Source organism: Wickerhamomyces ciferrii, contig 00230 (genome assembly GCF_000313485.1).
Source record: "Wickerhamomyces ciferrii WGS project CAIF00000000 data, strain NRRL Y-1031 F-60-10, contig 00230, whole genome shotgun sequence".
Taxonomy (NCBI): domain Eukaryota; kingdom Fungi; phylum Ascomycota; class Saccharomycetes; order Phaffomycetales; family Wickerhamomycetaceae; genus Hansenula; species Hansenula ciferrii.
The window spans coordinates 22,649-46,082 of NW_011887510.1; the positions used below are offsets into that span (position 1 = coordinate 22,649).

General features: G+C 31.6%; 6 protein-coding genes across 6 annotated transcripts; 5 read left to right on the forward strand and 1 right to left on the reverse strand.

The window, feature by feature from the left end:
* Positions 1–1,917: 1,917 nt before the first annotated feature.
* Positions 1,918–3,390, forward strand: SFP1 (zinc-coordinating transcription factor SFP1; the record flags this gene model as incomplete). Its single annotated transcript, XM_011273706.1, has 1 exon — positions 1,918–3,390. The coding sequence occupies one exon, from the start codon at positions 1,918–1,920 to the stop codon at positions 3,388–3,390; it is 1,473 nt and encodes a 490-aa protein (XP_011272008.1).
* A 2,168-nt stretch (positions 3,391–5,558) lies between these two features.
* On the forward strand, positions 5,559–6,779 carry BN7_5713 (uncharacterized protein; the record flags this gene model as incomplete). Its single annotated transcript, XM_011273707.1, has 1 exon — positions 5,559–6,779. One exon carries the CDS (start codon positions 5,559–5,561, stop codon positions 6,777–6,779), a length of 1,221 nt encoding a protein of 406 aa, XP_011272009.1.
* Positions 6,780–6,987: 208 nt separating this feature from the next.
* On the reverse strand, positions 6,988–10,230 carry AHK1 (Ahk1p; the record flags this gene model as incomplete). The annotated part of the gene is made up of 1 exon (XM_011273708.1): positions 6,988–10,230. One exon carries the CDS (start codon positions 10,228–10,230, stop codon positions 6,988–6,990), a length of 3,243 nt encoding a protein of 1,080 aa, XP_011272010.1.
* Positions 10,231–13,677: 3,447 nt separating this feature from the next.
* BRE1 (E3 ubiquitin-protein ligase BRE1) lies at positions 13,678–15,765 on the forward strand (the record flags this gene model as incomplete). The annotated part of the gene is made up of 1 exon (XM_011273709.1): positions 13,678–15,765. One exon carries the CDS (start codon positions 13,678–13,680, stop codon positions 15,763–15,765), a length of 2,088 nt encoding a protein of 695 aa, XP_011272011.1.
* A 1,316-nt stretch (positions 15,766–17,081) lies between these two features.
* BN7_5716 (Bromodomain-containing factor 1) lies at positions 17,082–19,133 on the forward strand (the record flags this gene model as incomplete). Its single annotated transcript, XM_011273710.1, has 1 exon — positions 17,082–19,133. One exon carries the CDS (start codon positions 17,082–17,084, stop codon positions 19,131–19,133), a length of 2,052 nt encoding a protein of 683 aa, XP_011272012.1.
* Positions 19,134–19,581: 448 nt separating this feature from the next.
* SKI2 (SKI complex RNA helicase subunit SKI2) lies at positions 19,582–23,373 on the forward strand (the record flags this gene model as incomplete). Its single annotated transcript, XM_011273711.1, has 1 exon — positions 19,582–23,373. One exon carries the CDS (start codon positions 19,582–19,584, stop codon positions 23,371–23,373), a length of 3,792 nt encoding a protein of 1,263 aa, XP_011272013.1.
* Between the last annotated feature and the right edge of the window lie 61 nt (positions 23,374–23,434).

A 23,434-nucleotide genomic window follows, 5' to 3' on the forward strand; every position in this document is an offset into this window, starting at 1 on the left:
AATCCAAGTGAAGTTTTAGGAGGTTTTGAAATATCGTTTGAATTGGGTAATAATTATTGGAAATTTCTTCAATTAATTCCTCGTGAATATTGGACATTGTAGTTAATTAAGGGTATTGGAAACAAAAGGGCTATACATCATGAAGGATAATGAATGTTAACTTAAACCAAGTTTTTGAGAATAATCTTTAAATTGGTGGTGGACACTGAACAGGTACTAGATATATTCAACATTCCGGTGCTGGTATGGCTAGATTTTCATTTTACTATGGATTGTAAAGATTTAAGAAGCTCATAATATATAGAAGACACGATAAGGATCTATCACTTGTGATGCATATGTAGAAACATGATATAAATCTTATCTGATTAATTTATACATTTCCAATAATTTTGAATAATCAATCACATTTAACAATTCTTCCATATGTAACAATATCGGGTTTTAAAAGTATCATATCTGGGGATCCGGTTATATGAGACATAAAGATTGTCTAAACAACTAAACAACCAATAGAATATATATTATACAAGTAATAACATCACTTTGATGTTAATATGATTTAATTACAAGTCAACTTATATGTCATTATACTTAATTTATAAACTTATAAGGCACATCTATTAGCAACTTGCAAGTACAATTGATGATTGTCATACTGCCACTGAAGATAGCAACGAGATTCGATGTACAATAGATCGTATATCGACAACGGGTTAGATATGAGCTTAACTATAGAAGGCTTAGCTATAGAAGGCTGAAAGCACTACCAGAATCAGTATAACATATCAATATATCATATTCTTGTTCCCAATTTGTTTTGATACAGATCAATCTATATTTAACACTTTGTACTGATTATATGAGATAACAAGCTGAATTGCAACGTCAAGGATATATAATTTGAATAACATGTGATTGATAACACATATTACTTTATCCTACGTCTACGTATATAGAGTAAACATTTCAAATTGTTTGAATATTAATTGATCTGTAGCTCAATGTATGCTTGTATATTACGACATCTTTATAGGATGGATCCCAAAGAGCTTAGTTTTGAACTCTAGGCAGAATGAACGGGAGTTCCAATGGGAATCCAGTGGGAAAGCCAGTGGGAATCTCCCAATTCAAGCACAACCGGCAGAAGGAACACAGCACTACGCAGTGCTACGCACACTCCGCTTCTCTCATTGGCCCAATTCGCAAAGACCTCGGACTGTGAACATTCCGAGGGCACAAAAATCACGTGCATTTACCTCGTATCTCTGAGCTTAAGTATGGAGACTTCTTTAAAAATGTGTCCAAATTTGTGTCCAATTTGTGCATGGTGGTCGGAACTCGGAGGTGAGCCAGTGCTGGATTTCAAATAAAAAGGAAAAAGCGCTGACGAATATTCCAAAGTGAATCCAAAGTGGAAATATTCAATCACTTGATATACTTTGAAATAATTAAAGGAGCTGATATTCCAACAACAATTCAAACAAAAGAGTTCCATTCAAAAGCGCCAGAAGCGTTTCAATTCAACAAGGTCCTCTCCCATCCTCATAGAGCTCCCCATTAGATCTCCCAGCTAGTCCAGTCCCCTTTGCTACGTCGTTCGCAGGCAGAATCTAGATCCCACCAACTGACGGTCCCATTACCAATATATTGGCATCGCTCCCATCAATTATAATTCAATTTATCCCAGCGATTCCTGGAATTCAACTATACTCAAATAGTTCATTGACGCCACCAACAAGATCATAGGGGCAAAGTTATCCATTTATTATTCCTTGTCAATCAGAGCGCTTTGTGTCTAAATTTTGCCATCTTCATTTTGAACCAGATCTATATTATAAATTATAAATTATAAATTTCAGTTTGTGTCCATCAACATCATCATCATTAACATCATCAACAAGTTAGAATACAATCATGAATACAAATAGCTTCTTCAATCAACCAGGAGCCATCAGTATACCCAACTCCAACTCCAATTCAACTCTGTCTCAACCTATAGATATTTCTGGTTATCAAAGGTCGGGTTCTGTGTTTAACAATAATTTCAATACAACTTCAAACCAACAAAATCAACAATCATCAAATCAACTTAATCAACAATCATCAAACCAACTTCAAAATCAACAGCATAATCAACAACAAGTACAATCTACCCAATCAAATTCTCATCAACAACATCATCAACCTCAGCATAATAATAATTATTTGAGTACAAATTCTATCAACATTAATAATCATAATAATCATAAAAATTTCAGAAGAGATTCTATTGCTCACTCTCAAGGTGTTGGTGGTATTAGTTGGGGTTCAGTAACGATAGGAAGTTGGTTAAAGGATGAAGTTTTAATGCATAATAATTTTAACCAAAATTCAAATAATAATCAAATTTCAATGTCTCCTCCAATTCAATCGGCTTATTTACCTGATTTAGAAGCTAATTATTGTAAAGATTATAGTTGTTGTGGTCAATTATTACCAACTTTACATGATTTATTAAAACATTATGAAGAATCTCATATATCTCCAACTCCTCCAACTCATCAACCAAAACCAATTCAAAATTTTGAAACTGTTTCTACAACTGATGTTTTCATAAATTCAAATAATAATGGTAATAATTTAAATAACGTTCATGATCCAAATAATAATAATAACAACAATAACAACCCTAATAATAATAATAATTTTGGGTTTAATCAATCCCCTTTCCAACAACAACAACAAAATTTACAACATTTACGTCAACAATTACAACCTCAAAATTCTACTACAAATGCATTAAATCATCATCAAAATCATCATCAACATCTTCAACAACAGCATCTTCAACAACAACATAATAATAATAATAATTTACATCAAAATAATAATAACCATAATAATCATCCAAATCTTCAACAAAATAATTTACAAAATATAAATCAACAGAATTCAAATTATCAATTACAACAAAATCTTCATAATAATCAACAAGTTAATTTAACAAATTCACAATTAAATAATCAATCTTCACAACATTCTGCTCCATTCCCAATTTCATTATCAAATGATGATAGTGCAATGGATCTTGATGAAGAAATGGATGAAGGTTATATAGATGATCCTTCAAGAAATCTTTATGTTGCTCAAGGAAATGAAAAACCATTTACTTGTCCAGTTATTGGTTGTAATAAAACCTATAAAAATCAAAATGGTTTAAAATATCATAGATTACATGGTCATCAAAATCAAAAATTACATATGAATCCAGATGGTACTTATAGTGTTATTGATCCAAATGATGGTAATGGAATGGAACAAGATAAACCATATAGATGTGAAGTTTGTGGTAAACGTTATAAAAACTTAAATGGTTTAAAATATCATCGTGGTCATTCAACTCATTAATTTTATTATTATTATCGTTATTATTTTAGTTCAAAAATTTTTATTCATATAAGGAGTTTGCATTTTATTAAACATTATTATTTACTTTTCTATTTCTATATTATTTCATTTTTTAAAAAGTCAAGATTTATAGATTGACAAGTTAAATTTTAAATAATATCTTGTGTTTTTATATATATATATAATTTTTTTTTCAGTGTTGTTGTTTGTTTGTTTCAAGCCTTCATCATTAAACAATTGGTTATTTGTATGTGTTTGTTGTGTGTGTGTTTTTTATTGTTTGCTTTTTGATTCTTTCTATATATTTTTGTTTTAGTTTAACTACTTGATTTATTCATTTTATTGAATATTAATGAATAAATTATATTTTAGATTTTACTTATATTTATGGTGATATGATTGAATAATTATTTGATGTTTAAAAAAAAACTAAAATAAACCAGGGTTTATAAAGTTTGAAATTTAGTTTCATTAGAAAGATATTTATGATTGAATTTAGTAAAAAATTATGTTTAATATGAAAATAATTTGTAATTATAACTTCACTCATGGGTACACAAAAGAAATTAATGAACCATCAACCCACGATCCATAATCGAAGTTGAACAAACTTTAACCTAATTCATATAAATTATAGGTATAAGCTGAAACACCTGTAAGACTCGTCAAATGAAACTATATACTTATCACAACATCACATGTCAAAAGTTCATAAAATATCACTACGATATCAATACTCATTTCATATCATGATTAAATTATGAAATATCTCCACATAAAAATATAAATGACTCAAACAGGGATTATTAACAAGCTGTTTCATATTGAAGTTACCTTGTTTAAAAATGCATCAATATGTATATAATATAAGTTATTATATCATACATATACGATATGTAATGAAGTTTCACTTTATTCTAAGGATAAAGATGATTGCAGTAGAAAATTTCAAGTTGAGATGTATATAGCCTTGATTAACATATTAATGAGCACCGGAACTTTATGATGTTTTAATTACTGAACTTGTAAATTGTGACATTTCATCAGGTTTTCCGGGGTTTTACGGAAAAATGGAAAAATATACCTAGTTTTACCGAATTCGGATTAATTATTAATTTATATAAGGTAAACTAGTTAAAACTTAAATTTAAAATTTATTATAAGTTAAAGTTTTGTAGTTTTAATACTTAAAGTATACTTTACTAAAAATTCTCTTTTGTAAATATATGGTATAGGTTTGAAGTTCTAAAAACGACCTTGAAATTTTGAAGATTTTCCGTTTCAATGATTTGAAAGTGAATTAAAAAATTTGTTAAGTAATTAAAATTCTGAAATGAATTATTTAAATATTGAATTAAAATTAAAGTTTAAAATACTGGAATTTCTGTCCAGTTTAGAGGCAATATGCAAGCTTCATAATCTTAAATTTCATTATATTAGATCATTTTGTTACTGTTGAAGGTTGAAAGTTTTGGTAATTAATTAAAAATTTTGTTTCTCGGCCGAAAAAAGCTATTATATCAATACAGTATTGATTGATTAGAATTTGACATAAAAAAGCAGTGTTACACTAGTTTCTTTATACATATATATATATGATGTACTCCAGATATAAATATGAGGTAGTATATATATAATATGAATTTAAATTGAGCAGATACTTGATCATTATAATAAACTCAGAATTTTTGACATTTAGTAAACCAGCTTCTATATTTAACATTCAGTTAACCTTTTGATTATAGGTGGGACGTTAGTTCGATGATGGTTTTAGGTCATGGTATATTTGTTCAATATATAGATGATATGATTCAAGAAATCTTAATAAATCAATCTAATATTTAAGATAAGACACACTAGAAGATCAGCTTTATTTAAGCGATATTTATCGCCTGCGCATATTTATCAAGGTCCAGTAGCATATCAGCCAAGGAAACCAGTCAATATAGCCGACCTAAAATACAAAGTAAGCAAAGTAATTTAAAAGAATTTTGATTATTAAATAAAATCAGTTTTATTGTTGAAGAGTTATATAAGCGAATTTGCGTGGCCGGTTTGAAAACTAAATTAAAAGATGACTTGAAGAGCAAATGACACAACCCATAATCCATATAAAACATCACAATCAACTCATACAACAATCCATAGTACTGACTCAATATTTAACAATGAAGTTCGATATTACAATTCCTGTGATCACGCTACGGGTGGTGCTCATAGTGCTCACCGTTTTATCCATATCATTTGGTGTGTTATTCCCATTATCCTTCTTATCATTTAATTATTTCTACAATTATATGATCCCAATTCCAACAATAAGGCTACCATTCTCACATTATATATTAAATTATGATTTCAAAGATATACCACCTTTCATTATAATCAGTAAAGAGCTTGAAAGTGTTTATGGGAATCAACAAAATCCAAACATTCCTTATCCATTGGATGATTTTGAACTTGATTTGAATTATGATTTCCAATTATTGTTTAAACCATATTGCAAAAATAATCAAAATAGTTATGAGCCATTAATGTATAAAATAACAATTGTTACAGATCATTTAGTTAATCAATTGAGTCCTTATGGTAATAGAGCTTATATCTCAAAAAGATTCCATTTATGGCCTGTCACAAATAATATTCATCAACTACATAATCAACATGTGCTTGTTTCCAGTATGAATTCGATAATCTTGAAATGTGGTGAAGAGAAACAACCAATAAACCACAAGGTTGATTCGTTGATACCTCCGGTCTTGAAATGGTTTGTTCCACCAGTTATATCAGATTTTGAATATAGCAAAGATGATTCAAGATTAAAAGTTGATTTATTGAAAGATATTAATCTCGAAAATTATATCAATTCAGAAAATTCAGAACTTTTCAAAAGCACTGAAAATATAAATATTGTCGTTGAATTCAATAGACCAGATGTCATCATTGATCCTAATGAATCTGAAATTATTATCTCAAGTGCATGGAAGGGAATCAGATACTACCTGTATCACTACAGGGTTATAAGCTACATATTAGGAGTTTTTATCTTATGGACAATATCATCTGATGTCCTAGTATTGACTGTTAGTTTATTGATATTAGTTAGGGAATTAAGATCAGAAGCTCAAGAAATTGTGGATCATGAACAAGAAAATACTGAAATGATTGATGATGATGATCTAACGTTGGCCCAACGAAGTACAAAAGATGATGCTATAAGATTGAGAAGAGGTAGTCAAGGGGAACTATATGGAAGAGATAATAATAATGGTATTGATTTTAGGGTCGATGTTCATGAAACTGTTACAAGTACTGAAAGTAGTGGTGAAGGTCCTCTTGAACAGAGTTCTCAAGTTTCGAGTGAAAACGCTACGACATCATCTACACCGTAATTTATTAATGCCAAAAAAGAAAACAAAACATGTATAACGAAGCAATTTGATAAATAAATAATGACTTAAAACTCTATATTATGCGCACTTAATGTATGAAAAGATAACAAATTCGTAAAAAAAAAAAACAATAATATGTCATGATTAAAATTACAGCAGTCACCCCTTTGTGACGCTTATTAAGATAAAAAAATATTGTTGGGTTGGATTATGCAAGTGTACTATAATTACCTGATTTTGAAGTTGGTGGAATATCTGCAATTAGCATTGGATCATGGAAAAATTCATCACTAATTGGTGTATCTGACATTGAGTTGATTTCATTGACTAAACCGATATATTTCTCGTATTCCTCAACAATTAGCTCCCATTCATTCAATGATTTACCTAATAATAAATGATTTTTGATGCTATTGAAAGTAAGTTTTTGATCTTCTTGAGTTCTTGAGGAAATTGAATTTCTTGGAATAACAACTAATTGATCATCTTCATCATCTGAATCATTTGAAAATTCACGATCACCATTAAAACTATAGAATGCACCATCAGTTACTAAACCAAGCTCGTTTGTTTTCTGTTCAAATGGGATAGTTGGCATTTTTGGTATTCTTGCTTTATTAACTTCTGAAAGGAAGAATTTTTTTGGTGAAACACCTTTACTAGCATTGACAATTCTATACTGTAATTGAGATGGATCATTTGCAACAACTAGTTGAAATCTAAATTTAAATTTCTTGATTTCTGGAACTTTATTTAATAATTCTGGTGGTGTTGGTAATGCTTCCATTGGAGATGATGAATTGATTGAATTTGCTGAAGATAAAACACTTAATCTACTTGAAGCTGTAGAGCTTAATGTATTTGATGAGACTTGTCTATGCTTTTGTAAAGAATAATTGTTATCTTCGTCAGATATATCTGATAATGATGAAGATGGTGACGATAAAATCGAATTTGGAGCTTTGAAACTTGGTGACCTGGAGCTTGAAGACGAAACTGATGGAACAGGATTTAAAACATTTGAGTTTGTACGAGCTCTAAAAATGGATTGATCTTCTGGACCTTGATATGGAGGACTCAACGCTTGTTGTGGGGATGAGGTTGGTGAAGGTGAATATGAATTTCTTGAGTTAACTTTAATAGTTGGCTGTGATTGATTGACCTTCTTGAAAAAACTCAGAGCACTTCCTAATATTGGCACTCTACCCAATGTAGTTGCAGAAGATGATCTGGTCATTGATGGGGAGCTTGTTGGTGAGTTTTTTCTTGTACTTTGGCCTGTTGAATGTAAATTGGTTGATGATTTACTTGTATTAAACCCAATTGAACTTGAATAGATAGCTTCATCGAAAATATCATAAGCATAAATTTTCTTATTTGTATCAATAATCATAGCTGAGCTTGTTGCACTTCTTGTTGATGTTCCAGCACCATTTTGCAAGAATTGAACAGAATCAAAGTTATCTAGGATATTCATTGATGATTGAAATGATTCCATGGGTGATACAATTAATTTCCTATTAAGCATAGGATTTGCTGGCATTAAATCCATATTCATTATTGGAGTGATAGAATCTGTTGATACTTCCTCTTTGAATATTTGAAAAGTTGAAGACAAATTTGATTTTAAAATCTTTTTAAAATTCAAGTAATTAGAGTAATTATCATTTGAGTTACCAATAATTTTGAAAATCAATAATCTTTGGTAGAATTGACGAACTAATGGATGCCAATGTGTAAAAAACTTTTCCCAAACTTCGTTTGAAAGTAAATAATTTGACAAGTTGAAAATCAATGAATTTTTTGGAGCTTTGTTCCAAAAGGAAGAATCAAATCCGTAGTTGTTGCTTGGTTTAATAAAGAAGTCACTTGGTATAAGATTCCAAATGTTAAATAGCATTGATAATGCTCTTGTCTGGCAAATCATATTATCAGTATCCAACATTTTCAACAAACCAGTAACCCAAAAGCTCAAGTTCAAGTTCCTAGTGAAGCAATATTGATCATTTTGTAAATGTAGTAATAATTCCATGAATATTGTATAAATGGCTTCACATGTAACTGAGCTATAAGCTTGGACACGCTTGGCTTTAGATATCAAAATTCTTTCAAAAATAGAAACAACCATTGAACTTTTACGTTCATCACCATCATAAATGATATCCCTTATGACTTTGAGTACTTTAATGATTGGTAATTTTTGCAAATAAATGCTAAAGTTCTTCAGAGCAGAACTTGTAGAATAGTTACTATTGAAATTAGTTTCTTTAGCTTGAGTTGTTTTGAATTTCTTAATCATCATAATGTTCGATTCCAGTATTTCCACTAAATGACCATAAATTATAGTGAAGCCTGGTATTTTAAATAGCTCATTATAGTCCAAGACGAATGGGTCCAAAACATCAACTGATAATGCCAAATAGTGTCTTAAGAATGAGCAAAAGATATCACTATCAAAACCTGCCCATTTCTTAACCCAATTGTTGTCTTTTAAGTCAATACGGAGATCTTCAATATATTGTGTCTTTGGAGGCTTCATACAGTTCAATGCTAATAATTTATGCTGATTTGCACTTTCAATGAACAAAAATTCTGTAAAATCACCTTTGAAACTCACTAGGTTTGATAAAGACGGATGAAATTTTTTTAATAGTTGTTCATCACCAGCAAGTTTTTCTAAAGCTGGATTATTCTCTATGATTTGTTTAATTGTGAAATTTTTCACAAATAATAAGAATAATAACATATGACCAAAGTTCTCTAAATTTAGAAACCCATAAGCAAATACTTTCCCAATGAATGCATTAACTGATAATGATATATTTTTCATCACCAGTAGTTTATTAAAACAGTAGTCCAATGTGGCCACTAGACCAGATGAGTATAAGGTTGATTGCGATTTAACAGCATTCCATTCTTTTCTTGATATTATCCGACTTATACATTCAAGATAAGCACTTCTATCAATTGTTGAAAATTTACTACCATTGGCTTGTAAATCTTCCACTAGAGTATTCCACCAAAGACTAAGTACCTTTGAAGCAATTTTACAAACCTTTAGTTGATATTTCTTGAGTTCTTGATCATTTTCATCTATGGATTCAATGAATGAATCATCTTGATTTAACCTGAGAAATGCCAATAATGATAATCTTAAATGATTTGTCTTGCTGGTTGAGGTTGATTTATGATTAAATTTATTCCATGTATGATGAAGTTGTTTGTACTCATTGTATAAAGCAGTTGCTTTTCTTGTGTAAAGCTCTATGTTTCTGGTTTGAAGTTTCTTGAGGTTTGCTTCTAAAGTTGATGGTAAATTTGTAATCTTTTTTGTATTGAGGGTATTAGGTAAATTATCTGAACTTGAACCATTTGAGCTACTATGACTTCTTGTATATGCAAACTGGGGTTTTTGAAGATCCTCAAACATAAAGGGCGAAACTTCAGCCATGATTAGCTTGATATGAAGTCCTTTTAATGTTGATACTTCACTATTTAATACCAATAGAATTCCCCAAAATCGAAAAAATTTAAGCGAAAGAGTGAAATGAAAACAACTGAATGTGACCTGTTTCAAGTGATATTAAACACAGCGGTTGGTTGTGGAAATTATGATGTGAGTGTATAGCGAATGTAAATATAGTTGGAGTCTTTTGCTTGAGGTAATTTGAATTGTTGATATATCCCTGAATTCCTGTTATTAAACAAAGTCCCTGTTTGAAGCTATCAGTGTGTAACAGATTGGATTTTTGGAAATGAGACTAAACTTGAGAGAGCGGATGAGATAGGACAACCTTCTAAGATTATTTGATGAAGTTCTATGAGGGCTGGCACCTACTTGGGGCTCTTTTGATGAAGATTCTAATTGTTGTATGAAGATAAATAAAATATTGAAATGTATTCTAATAATAAGATTTATGATGATAGGAATACGACTGAGATTTTCCTTTCCCAGTGGAATTTGTTTATACTGAAGGTCTCGTTTTGTAGCCAGTCCAGACACTCTTTACAGGAGAGTGACGCACCGATCAACAGCGAAGTGCCAGATTAAGAAAGTGCGCAAAGGTGATTGGCGAAAATGAAGAATGCGAAAGAACAAACCAAAAATACAACGCTTATTTTACCCTCTATCAGGATTACGTTATTCTCTAAACTTCAAAGGTTCAATAGTTATTTCTTATCTGCTTTTGTATATGGGGTACTACGTATTTGAATAAGCCTCTTTATATCTGAAAAGAAAAACACACTTATTTCAATTTTACTCTTCACTCATCATGTGTAGTTTTTTAAATTTTGAGCTCAAAACAAATGCATTGGAACGCCAAACTTTCTTTTGTTGCAACTTGCTACGAAATTATAGTCTGGGATTACCGAGAACGGAAATTTGCACATTTCAACGGGCGTAAGTTGATGCTTTGACTGCTTCTTCATGCCTAAATTATATACAAAAAGTTGCGAAAATTTTAGTCTTTTTGATAGATTAGAGCGGTAAGGCACAGATTTTAGCGCAAAATATTCTCGGTTCTGTTCCATGATAAAATTTATATTTCTAGTCTGACGTTACAAATTATAATGAGCTGAGTATATTTTAGCTAACGAAAACATCAAATGAAAATACAGGAAACCTGATTACATTCTTGGTACTTGGTACTTCTTTTTTAGGTGACAGTACCCATGAACTCAAGAGTACTAATAGAACTAGACTCAAAGGTTTAAACGAATTTCGTTCAATACACTATAAATTATTTGCTTGGTATACATCACCATTGACCAACTAGTAACTAGTAAAGACTTATTAAAGGACGACGTGAATTCACGGATGTTTAATCGATAGCCCAGATCCCAGTTGTTTGTCTCAGCTTTGACACTCTGACTTCTGACCACGGTCCACAATTGGTCTCTGATCCTACTTCAGTTAATTGATTACATCGGATGGAATCTCTAAACTGTCCAAATTAGGATTTTGCAGAACAGTGCACTGTGCAATTCAGTGAAGTGGTTAAATGATATCTGTGCTTTGAAGTTGGATTTCAATCGACTAATTTTGGTTTCTCAACTTTCAAGGCATGATGAGTTGATTACTCTTTCATAAGTTATAACGGTCTGGTGACCCAGGCCTGCTTATAGTACTTTACGTACTACGTCCTAAACATTACCTAAAATGTTCAGACTAGTTACTCTTTTAGAAAGCCCCCAAGTACTTCCAACTTCCAAGATGTACCTAATTCCAATTTTAGTGATCCTACAAGGCTCAAGTATAGAGTTCAGCAGCTAGTCCAACTTTAACCTCAAGTAAAACTCAAGCCACCTACTAAAAGCAGCACTGCTTCAACCAGAGTTATGAATTCTATATACGTACACAAGATGTAGAATAAGGCTATGAACTATGATCTATAAATTACTCATGCATTGTATGGTTCTGCGTCTATAATCTCCTGCTTATAAGTTGAGGCGTGGTGTCAAGTCTTGAGAGTAACTCGTTATTTGTTGGACGTTGTCGCTTTTTTAAATGCCTAGCTTATAAATTGAACGACGTCAATATCCTTCTTTGGTTCAGGTATTAAAAGTTATATTCATATATGTATTCAATAGTATATCATTGTACTACGGTCGCTATATAGTTAGTACATGTGAATTTAATCCGGCCGGTTAATTAATGTAAGCTTAATTAATAATTAAGTAAATCGTTGTTATTGATTATCAATTATATGATCTACAGCCATTAATTAGTGTGATGACCAAGTAGCTATAACTAATAGTAAATTAGTACTTCCGATCCATATATATTTAGTACTGGTTCTACCTCAACACAGCTTGATATCCGTGATACGTATATATATATATAGATAGCTTATAAGTTATATTACAACCGCCCTGCAATATCGTTAACGATCTAAAGATTCGAGTCGTAACCAATGCCCATCCCTAGTAGCTGTAGATGACGTTTATTTAAAGATTGTGCGATTGTAGGGAATGTTGCTAAATTAATATACGCTCATGCAAAGTTGCAACGCTGCAACAGCTAAAGCTGGGTAAGATCAAGAAGCATTAACAATATAACATCAAGCCAGACTCACCATCAATTAATTTCACTACCCAACAGCGAGTAAAGTCTCCTTCATGATTCATGATCTTCTTAAGTTAATATAATATTAAGCTATGGAGCTGCTGTAGTTGGTACTTCAAAGTAATTCAAAGACTTTCAAACAACGCGGTGGGTTAAATATGAATTGAATATAGTTCATGATTTCATGATATTTATACGTATGGGCCTTGGTGAGACCAATGACCAAATCGTTTGTTGTGTAGTGATTTGGTATTACAAGGCACTTAAAGGACTTCAACAATAACATGTTATGAAAGTAATTATACTTCGGTTAAATTGGTTAATGAGATTAATAGTACTTCACAAATTCGCGATAACTCCAAAATTTAAATGCGCGCGCGAAATTGGCACTTTACCCTGACAACAGGTTTCCTGCGAATCCAGAATAAAATATCGCGAATTTTAGTTCACCAAAAAAACAAAAAAAAAGTTGGTGAAAACGGTAGTTAACAGTTATTAACAAAAACAATTAACGTACACTTTTAAAAAACATACAGATTTGCCATTAAAAACATCGATTAAAGTCAACAGTCACAACCATATAGACGCTGTTTACTCTATTGAATCATATACGTTGAAGTTTGGCGCTAACTCGTTAGGATTATTCAAAGTGGTTGGTTTGGATACTTAATTTTTCTGAGTTTGTTAAAGGTGATAGGTTAATAAATAAGTCAGAAGACTTGAGAATAGGCATCAGATCAATGAATATTGTGCCATAAATATAAGTTTTAGGTGCTTTATTATTTAACAATCAACTTTAAATCTATTCAAATACATACAATACATACAAAGATGAGTGAGAAAAGAGAATTGAATGACGTTGTTAATGGCTCTGACCAAACTCAAAAAAGAAGAAAAGTAGATGAAATAAGTGAAGATGGTCCATTAACACAAGAAGATGTGGTTTATTTCCAAAAGGAGGCCATCTTTAGACAGATGAATCTCTATAGAAGTAAAGTCAATCAAGTTCATAAGCAGATGCAAACACTTGATGAACAAAATAAATCTACAAATTCCAAACTTCTGGTTTTGAGTAACTGGATTGATCAATTCATAGAGTTCATCACATCTGTGGTACCTTTAAAGGAGCTAGAGTCCAAAAGCGAGTACAAGATTTTGTTCACAGATTCTCCTAATGATATAAAGGACAATGAATTTATAGAATCGTTAAATCAAAAGAAGACTCAATTATCAGATCTAATAAATAAAATAATACAAAACAGTGGTGCTATTCCTGATGAGATTAAGGAAAACTTAAATACAATCAACAGTAAATATCATGATTTGAAAATTAAAAATCAAAAAATAACAAATGAGTATTCGTTATTGAAAAAGAATTTTGATAATTTAACCATTGATTTTCAAAATTTAGTCAAGACTTCAGATAGATTAAACAGCATAACTTTGAAAAGAGCAAATGGCACGAAGAGTGAAGACGTCAGCCGTGCAGATACACCAAAAGCAGAACAACTTGAAATTTCAATACCCAAAGATCAAGCCGAGTCACAACTCAATAGCAACGGTATCAACAATACTGTAAACAGTGATGAGGTGGAATATTTAAAGAAACAAGTTGATGAGTTTAAAGCTACAATTGAAGCACAACAAAAAAATATCGATGAAAACTTAGAATTGAACAAATCTCTAAATTCTAAACTTGTGGAAGCTACTACTAAAAATCAAACATCAATAGAAAGTCAATCAACCGTTGACGTAGCCAAATTTGAAGATTTAACTAATGAACATAAAGATTTAAATATAAAATACAAAGAAATCATTCAAAAACATGACTCATTATTAGAAAGATATAATGCTTTAGAATCAGAAAAGTCGAGTGATAACGATTTATTAAACTCAAAATTTGAAGTTGAAAAACAATCATTAGAATCAAACTTCGGTAAATTAGAATTTGATTTGATTCGTATTAGAACAGCAAGAGATGAACTATTATCTAAAATTAGTGTTTTAGAGGCCGAGAAGAGTGGATTAGAAGTTACAAAACAATTGCAAGCTTTGATTGAAGCACAAAAGGAACAAATAGAAACGATTTCACTTGAAAAGAAATTAGAAGATAAGATTGGAGGTAGTGATATAAATGATGTTGAAACTTTAAAGAAGAATAACACAATTTTAACAAATGAGTTGAAAGAGTTCGAAAAAGCATTCAAAAACCTTCAAAATACCAATATAAAAAAATTGAATTCATCAGTTGACTCAGAAACTGTTATCAATAAGTTAAAAATTGAAAAAACTAAAGCTGATCAAAAATATTTTGCAGCAATGAGATCAAAAGATTCTATACTACAAGAAAATAAAACTTTAAAGGCACAAAATGGTAAATTGAACGAATTGATTCAAAATTTAAAAGATTCAGAAGCCTTATCGACTTCAAGATTTGAAAATTTGGATAAACAATTAAAGAATTTGAAGAAAGTTGAATTTTTTAGAGGTCATGAAGTTGATAGATATGTTCAACAAATTAGTGAATTAGAAAAAAATTACAAATTTGAATTAAATCGTAATAAAGAAATCCAAACATTGTTAGATGATTTTAAGGGTAAAAATGATGAACTATTAAAATTGAAATCTGAATATTCAATTAAAGTTTCAAAATTAGAATCCAATGTCAAAACCCAAGACAAATTGATCAATAGATTCAAATCAACAGGTGTTTTAGAAGATCAAAACGAGGCTGATAGTTTTAGATCATTGATCTATTGTTCATTATGTTCTAAAAATTGGAAAAACACAGCTATCAAAGTATGTGGACATGTTTTCTGTGAAGAATGTGCAAAAGAAAGAATTGCTGCTAGAATGAGAAAATGTCCTTCGTGTAATAAACAGTTCAGTACCAATGATTTATTGACTATTCATTTATAAGATGGGTGTGATGTTAGTTTTATTGAGAAGAATTTTAAAGTTGATTTGTCTTTTATGTTAAATTTTCAGATTTGTTTTTGGTTTTGTTGATTTTTTTAAGTTACTTATATGTGGAAATTGTATTATATTGTTTTCTTCAATGTTAGTTTGTTTTACAAGAGCTGTTTTAAAAGAACTGTTTAGTGTTTCGTGTAAATATACATATTAACTAATTAAATGATGGATATCGTTGAGATAGATATTCTGAAACGCGTAAAAACTTGAAAGTAATATTATGTATATCTAAGATATGTATAGAAGCCAAACAACCAAACAACGTCCTAATTTTCAGGTGCACATGTTCTATATTATTTGAATAAATCAAATTATGTTGTTTCAATTTTACAACCTTTCTCGTGCATTGTATTTTACTATCTATGTTGAAACTTGAATCTTCTCGATCGCCTCATCTAATCTCCTATTTATCTCTTTAAGTTGATCAATATTATTGATTGACGCGTTTTGCAAATTGCAACACCAAAAATGCAATCTTTTATTAATTTATCAGTCCCAAAAGGGTAAGTGAGAAGTGAAAAAGGGCAAAAAATCACCACGGATACGGAACGAATCGCGAGAATTTTCAGATATTTTCAAAGAAAGTGAGACGTGTTCTTGAAAAAAACTTGAAAGAAAAAAACATCAACATGAACTTCTTCAAGATAGGAAAACACCAACTTCACTGAACATTTTAAACAAATGGATACGGTTATTCCAAAAAAGTACAAAAGTGGGAAAAATCTCAAGTTATGATCCTTGGTTCAGTGCTTGTCTTTACAGAATCCTTGTCATTTAATGATTGGGTTGCTTTCAGAGAGTTGTAGCTTTTGTTTTGTGTTTTGTGTTTTGCTGTTTTTGTGGACTTTTATGAAATTTTGCCACTAGAAATGCATTAGATTAGGCAGAGATGGCTTACCCCTGAGTGTAAATTGACCCTTGAGTTCCAGCGTAAACGTTGTCTGGCGAGTGTAAATTTCAGAACGGCGATAATTTGTCAGTTTCTGTGCGAAGGAAATTCTGGCAAAAATTCACAGATTATTTAAGAATCGCAAAATCCGTTTTTTTCTGAAAAGTGAAAATTTCGTGAGAAAATTTAAAAAAAAAAATTTGGAGTTTGTTCATTTCTTTTTCTTGGGAAAACAAAACATTGGAAAATTGGTTCAGACACTACTTCATCACTTCAAGAAGTAACATTTGTTTTGTATCATTCAGATTATAGATTTGTAATTTGTTGCCACTGAAAAATAAATTGAAGCTCACGTACCCCATATGAGTGTAAGATGCCAGAAATAAATGACTCAGTTTCTACCCCAATACAAACCCCTACAAATTTGAAGAGTGACAGTGATTTGCACTCGGATAACGTTCAAATATCTAAGGATACTGAAGCAAATGCTCAATCCAAACCAGAAGATAACAAACCTTTGTCACCTCCAATTCCATCACCAAAACCAGTTGAAGAAGAAACAGATGCTAGACCTCAATCAGAATCTGCTGTTAGTACAGTCTCATCAAAACATGACCTGGATTCAAAAGATGATGAATCTAATGTTTCAACCAAAAAATTGAAAACAGAAGAAGAACCACAGGACGGGGAGAAACCAAATGGTACTACATCTGAAGCCACCAATGCAACTGAAACATCAAACGAATCCAAAGCACAAGATACTCAAGCACAAGAACAATCACAAGATGACAAACTTGAACCTAAGAAAGAAGCCGACTCTCAAGAAGCTCCAAAACCAGCCATAGTGGATACTAGTAATATGACTCCTGCTCCAAAACCACCAGCTGAACCAGATATGAACAATTTACCTGAAAAACCATTGCCAAAACATCAAGCTGGGTTTGCCAACAAAACATTAAAGATTATAAAGAGAATGAAAGATGCTGGTCCATTTTTACATCCAGTCGATACTGTCAAGTTGCAAATTCCTCTTTACTATAATTTCATTACAAGACCAATGGATCTTTCAACAATAGAGAGAAAATTGAATGCAAATGCTTATGCTGAGTTACAAGAATTTATAGATGATTTCAATTTGATGGTTGATAATTGTGTTCGTTTTAATGGTGCTGAATCAGGTATTGCTCAAATGAGTAGAAATATCCAAGCTAGTTTTGAAAAACATATGTTGAATGCACCACCAAAGGATTTACCCCCAACTGCCACTAAAACTACTGCAAGTGGAAGAAGAAAACAAAGTTCAACACCAAGTGAATTAAATGCTTCTGGTGTTCCAACTATCAGAAGAGATTCCACAGCTAATGGCGGTAGACCTAAAAGAGAAATTCATCCTCCAAAACCAAAAGATATGCCATACGATATCAGACCAAGAAAGAAAAAATTTGTTCCAGAATTAAGATTTTCTCAACAAGTTTTAAAAGAGTTAACCTCTAAGAAATATGAATCTTTTAATTACCCTTTCCTTGAACCAGTTGACCCTGTTGCTCTGAACTGCCCTACATATTTTGACTATGTTTCAGAGCCAATGGATTTATCTACAGTCCAAAATAAATTGAATAATAACATTTATGAGAATGCAGATGAATTTGAACGTGATATTCGTTTAATTTTTCAAAATTGTTACAGTTTCAATCCAGAAGGAACAGCAGTTAATATGATGGGTCATAGATTAGAAGCTGTTTTTGATAAAAGATGGGTCGATAGACCAGTTACCCCAGCTACCCCTCAACAATCTGATGATGAAGAAGAAGAAGAATCAGAAGAAGAAGAAATTGATGAATCTGCAATCACTAATCCAGCTATTCAATTTTTGGAACAACAATTAGAAACTATGAAGTTACAATTAGCTAAACTGAAAAAGGAAGAACTCGAAAAAATAAGAAGAGAAAGAAGTAAGAAGAAGAAGAGTTCTAAACCAAAGAAAAGAAGAAGACGCACATCAGATGCATCATTCACTGTTACTTATGAAATGAAGAAGGAATTGAGTGAGAAGATGGGTGAATTATCCGAAAGGAAGCTGAACCAAGTTTTATCTATTATAGGTGAAGCTCTGAATATAAACAGTTCTAATGGTGAAGAAATTGAATTGGATATGGATCAACTGGACAATGCTACACTTGTCAAACTTTACACTTTTGTTGTTAAGAAGAAAAGCTCAAGTTCATCTAACGGATCTGCTCCTCGTCGTCCTACTAGCAAGAAATCAAAGAAGGGTAGAAATTTGTCAGAAGCTGAACAATCCAAACAAATTGAAAATTTGAAAAAGAAAATTGAATTGTTGGATCAAACTAATACTAGTGTTGCTAATGATTCAGAAGAAGATTCAGATGAAGATGTCAGCTCTGAAAGTTCAGAAGAAGAATAAATTCAAGATTAAATATAGCTCAACCAACCACCAACTATTTGATGATTAATGATGACGCAAAAGATTATAAACAATTGAATCAAACAAAAAAAATTCAAAACCTTATATCAAGTTTTAAAAAAGACTTGTTTTGATAGGAACAAAAAGATATTTGCTGCTGAAACCTATGTAAATTTGACCATTTTATGACCTTGTATAATAGCTTACACATACTCAGTACACTAATAATGCACCGGATGCTTTTTGCCCTTTCAGATGTCGTTTTTGTAGATACTATAGCATTTCAGTGATCTCATTTTTTATTATGGCGCGAACTTTTTCATCTTGCGCTTATAAAAAATTCAAGTCAACAAACCCAGAAGGCAAATTAGTTATATTATGTAGAACGGTATTAATTATCAATTGAGTTATTACAGACCATTGAAGCGTATTGGATATTTCAACTTCAATGAGTATGATAGAAGATCAATTTGATGATGATATCAGCAATTTGTTGAACGAGCTACAGTTGTCAGAAAATAATGATCCTTTAGAACCAACAACAAAGACAACCTGGGAAAAAGCAGATGTTTCTAATTCAAACGAGGCATTGAAGTCTAAATATCTAAACCCATCTTCTTCACTTCCATGGGATCTACTTGATGTAATCCAACATGTCCCCGAGAAAGATCCAAAAGACCTATATGATTCATTGTTGAAAGTGCCAAATAGTATATCACGTTCGGGCTATAGATTAAAAAGAAGAGGTATCAAAGGTCAAGTTTATACTTACAAAGAGGAAGTTGATGCTGTTGAACTACAACAATCGAATGCTGCCTCTTCATTGTCATTGAATAGAAAATTCACATCCAAGGAATCTGCGCTTAAAGGTAGCACAAGTTATTTACCTTTCCAACCAGGTGGTATCACTACAAAAGCTAAATCCACTGATATTACATCATTACTTCATAGAGATGGTGATGGATTGTTCGATATTCCACAAGGTCTTTCTAGAGGCTTAAATATTGGTGGACAAAACTCAGTTGCAGCCGTCAAAGAATTGGATAATATTGTGGATGATGAAGGAGATGAGAACGAAAATCAGAACATAAATTTAGAGGATGGTGATGACCTTATCCAAAGTGTTGATGAGATTGCTTCAAAAGAATCCAGGAATAAATCAACAGCTGATTCGGGACTTATGAAAGAAATCGATGAGTTATTACCAGTCGATATCAATTTTGGTCGAACTATAGCAGCAAAAGACACAACTACTATAAAACGTAAAGATTGGGCACACGTTGTTCATTTGAATCATAAAATTGAAAATTTCCATGAACTCATTCCAAATATGGCTAGAGAATGGCCCTTTGAATTGGATACTTTCCAACAGGAAGCTGTTTATCATTTAGAACAAGGTGATTCGGTTTTCGTTGCTGCGCATACATCTGCCGGTAAAACTGTTGTTGCAGAATATGCAATTGCAATGGCTAACAGAAATATGACAAAAGCTATTTATACATCGCCTATTAAAGCTTTATCAAATCAAAAGTTTAGAGATTTCAAACATGATTTCCCAGATGCAGATGTTGGTTTAATTACTGGTGATGTTCAAATTAATCCAGAAGCTAATTGTTTAATTATGACTACTGAAATTTTAAGATCAATGTTGTATCGTGGGGCTGATTTGATCAGAGATGTTGAATTTGTTATTTTTGATGAAGTTCATTATGTTAATGATATAGATAGAGGTGTTGTTTGGGAGGAAGTTATTATTATGTTACCTGATCATATCAAGTTTATTTTGTTATCAGCTACTGTCCCAAATACATTTGAGTTTGCTAATTGGATTGGTAGAACTAAGCATAAGGATATATATGTTATTTCTACACCAAAGAGACCAGTGCCTTTAGAAATTAATATTTGGGCCAAGAAGAAGTTATTCAAAGTTATTGATGCAGAAAAGAAATTCATTGAAAAGAACTTCAATGAACACAAAGAACTTTTACAGGGTCCAAAGCCTGGGACTGTTTCAAATGGTCGTGGTGGAGGTAATACAGGTAGAGGAGGTCCAGGACGTGGTGGACAAAGAGGTGGAGGCCAAAGAGGCGGTGGACAAAGAGGCAGCGGCGGTGGACGTGGTGGTGGACGTGGTGGATTTGGTAACTCGAATAATGGTAATAACTTTAAGAGATTTCAAGTTGATCGTCCAAACAAAAATACTTGGATTGAGCTTGTTCAATACTTGAATAGTAATAATTTACTTCCTGCTGTTGTTTTCGTTTTCTCCAAGAAGAGATGTGAAGAATACGCAAATACATTGACTAGTATTGATTTCTGTAATGCAAAGGAGAAATCTCAAATTCATATGTTTATTGATAAAGCAGTTGCAAGATTGAAAAAAGAAGATCGTGAATTACCTCAAATCATAGCCATTAGAGAAATGTTGAGTAGAGGTATTGCAGTCCATCATGGTGGTTTACTACCAATTGTTAAGGAAGTTATTGAAATTTTATTTTCTAAAACTTTGATCAAGGTATTATTTGCAACTGAAACTTTTGCTATGGGTTTGAATTTACCAACAAGAACTGTTGTTTTCAGTGAATTGAGAAAACATGATGGTACGGGTTTCAGAGATTTATTACCAGGTGAATTTACACAAATGTCAGGTAGAGCTGGTCGTAGAGGTTTGGATAAAACTGGTACTGTTATTACAATGGCTTACAACGAGCCATTAAGTTCATTACAATTCAAAGATGTTACATTAGGTGTCCCAACAAAATTAGTATCACAATTTAGATTGACATATAATATGATTTTGAATTTGTTAAGAATTGAAGCTTTAAGAGTTGAAGAAATGATTAAACATTCCTTCAGTGAAAATGCATCCCAAACGTTACTACCAGAACATCAAAAGAAAGTTGTGGAGCTTGAATCCAAATTTGAAGATTTAGAACTTGATCCAGCTGATCTTGATCCAGATTCAGATATTCAAAAAGCTCATGGTGCTATGATTAGATATAAACAATTGACATCTCAAATTATGAATGAAGCTTTGAATAATGCACTTTTATCCAAACAGTTTAGAGTTGGTAGATGGATCATTTTCAAAGATGGTAAAGGTTTGTCAAGAGCTGGTATTATTTTGAAGCAAAGTAACATATCAGGGGTTCCAACATTTTCAACTTTGTGTTTCAAAATGGGGTCTGTCGAAGATGAGAAACCAAATGGATTACCATATATCACAGAAATTCAAGGATTTATTAGAAAACATTTCACAAAAATTCAATATCATGGAGGTCTTCATGTCCGTGATGTGTCTATAAATGATATTGAGCTCTTAACAAGATTGAGTGTTAATGCAAGTTTAAATGAAGTGTTGAAAAATAATCAAGAACAAATTGGTGTTCTGGCCGATAATGTTCAATTATTATTGAGATTCCAACATAAATTAGGTGAAATTGATTGGAACAAGTTTGCAACTCTGAAATTACACGAATTGGTCAAAGAAAGGGAAGATATTATTCAAGTTATCGCTCAGAACCCTGTTATTGAAGATCCAAATTTTACAAAAAAATTCAATAAAATTCATGAGAAATACCAAATCTCACAAGAAATTGATTCATTGAAAGCTATGTTATCAGATGAAAATCTTGAATTACTACCTGACTATGAACAGAGATTAGAAGTTTTGAAAGAATTAGGATTCGTTGATCATAATTTAAATGTTGTTATGAAAGGTAGAGTTGCCTGTGAAGTTAATAGTGGTTGGGAATTAGTCGTTACAGAACTAGTTCTTGACAACTTTTTAGGTGATTTTGAACCTGAAGAAATTGTTGCCTTATTATCAGCGTTTGTTTATGAAGGTAAAATTAATGAAGAAGAAGATGCAAAGATTACACCAAGATTAGAGAAGGGTAAACAACGTATTTCAGATATCATGCAAAATGTTTTGGATGTCTATAGTAAACATCAAGTCACTTTAACATCAGAAGAACAAGAATTTTTGGAAAGAAAGAGATTTTCTTTAGTCAATGTTGTTTATGAATGGGCTAGAGGTATGAGTTTCAAAGAAATTATGGAATTAAGTGTTGAAGCTGAAGGTACAATTGTTAGAGTCATCACAAGATTAGATGAAGTTTGTAGAGAAGTTAAATCTGCAGCTTTAATTATTGGTGATTCTTCCTTACATTCTAAAATGAGTACTGCCCAAGAAAAGATTAAGAGGGATATTGTTTTCTGTGCAAGTTTATACTTGTGAAGTAGATCACTACAATTTATAATTTTCTTAATATACAGGTCATACATTTTATGTCTATATT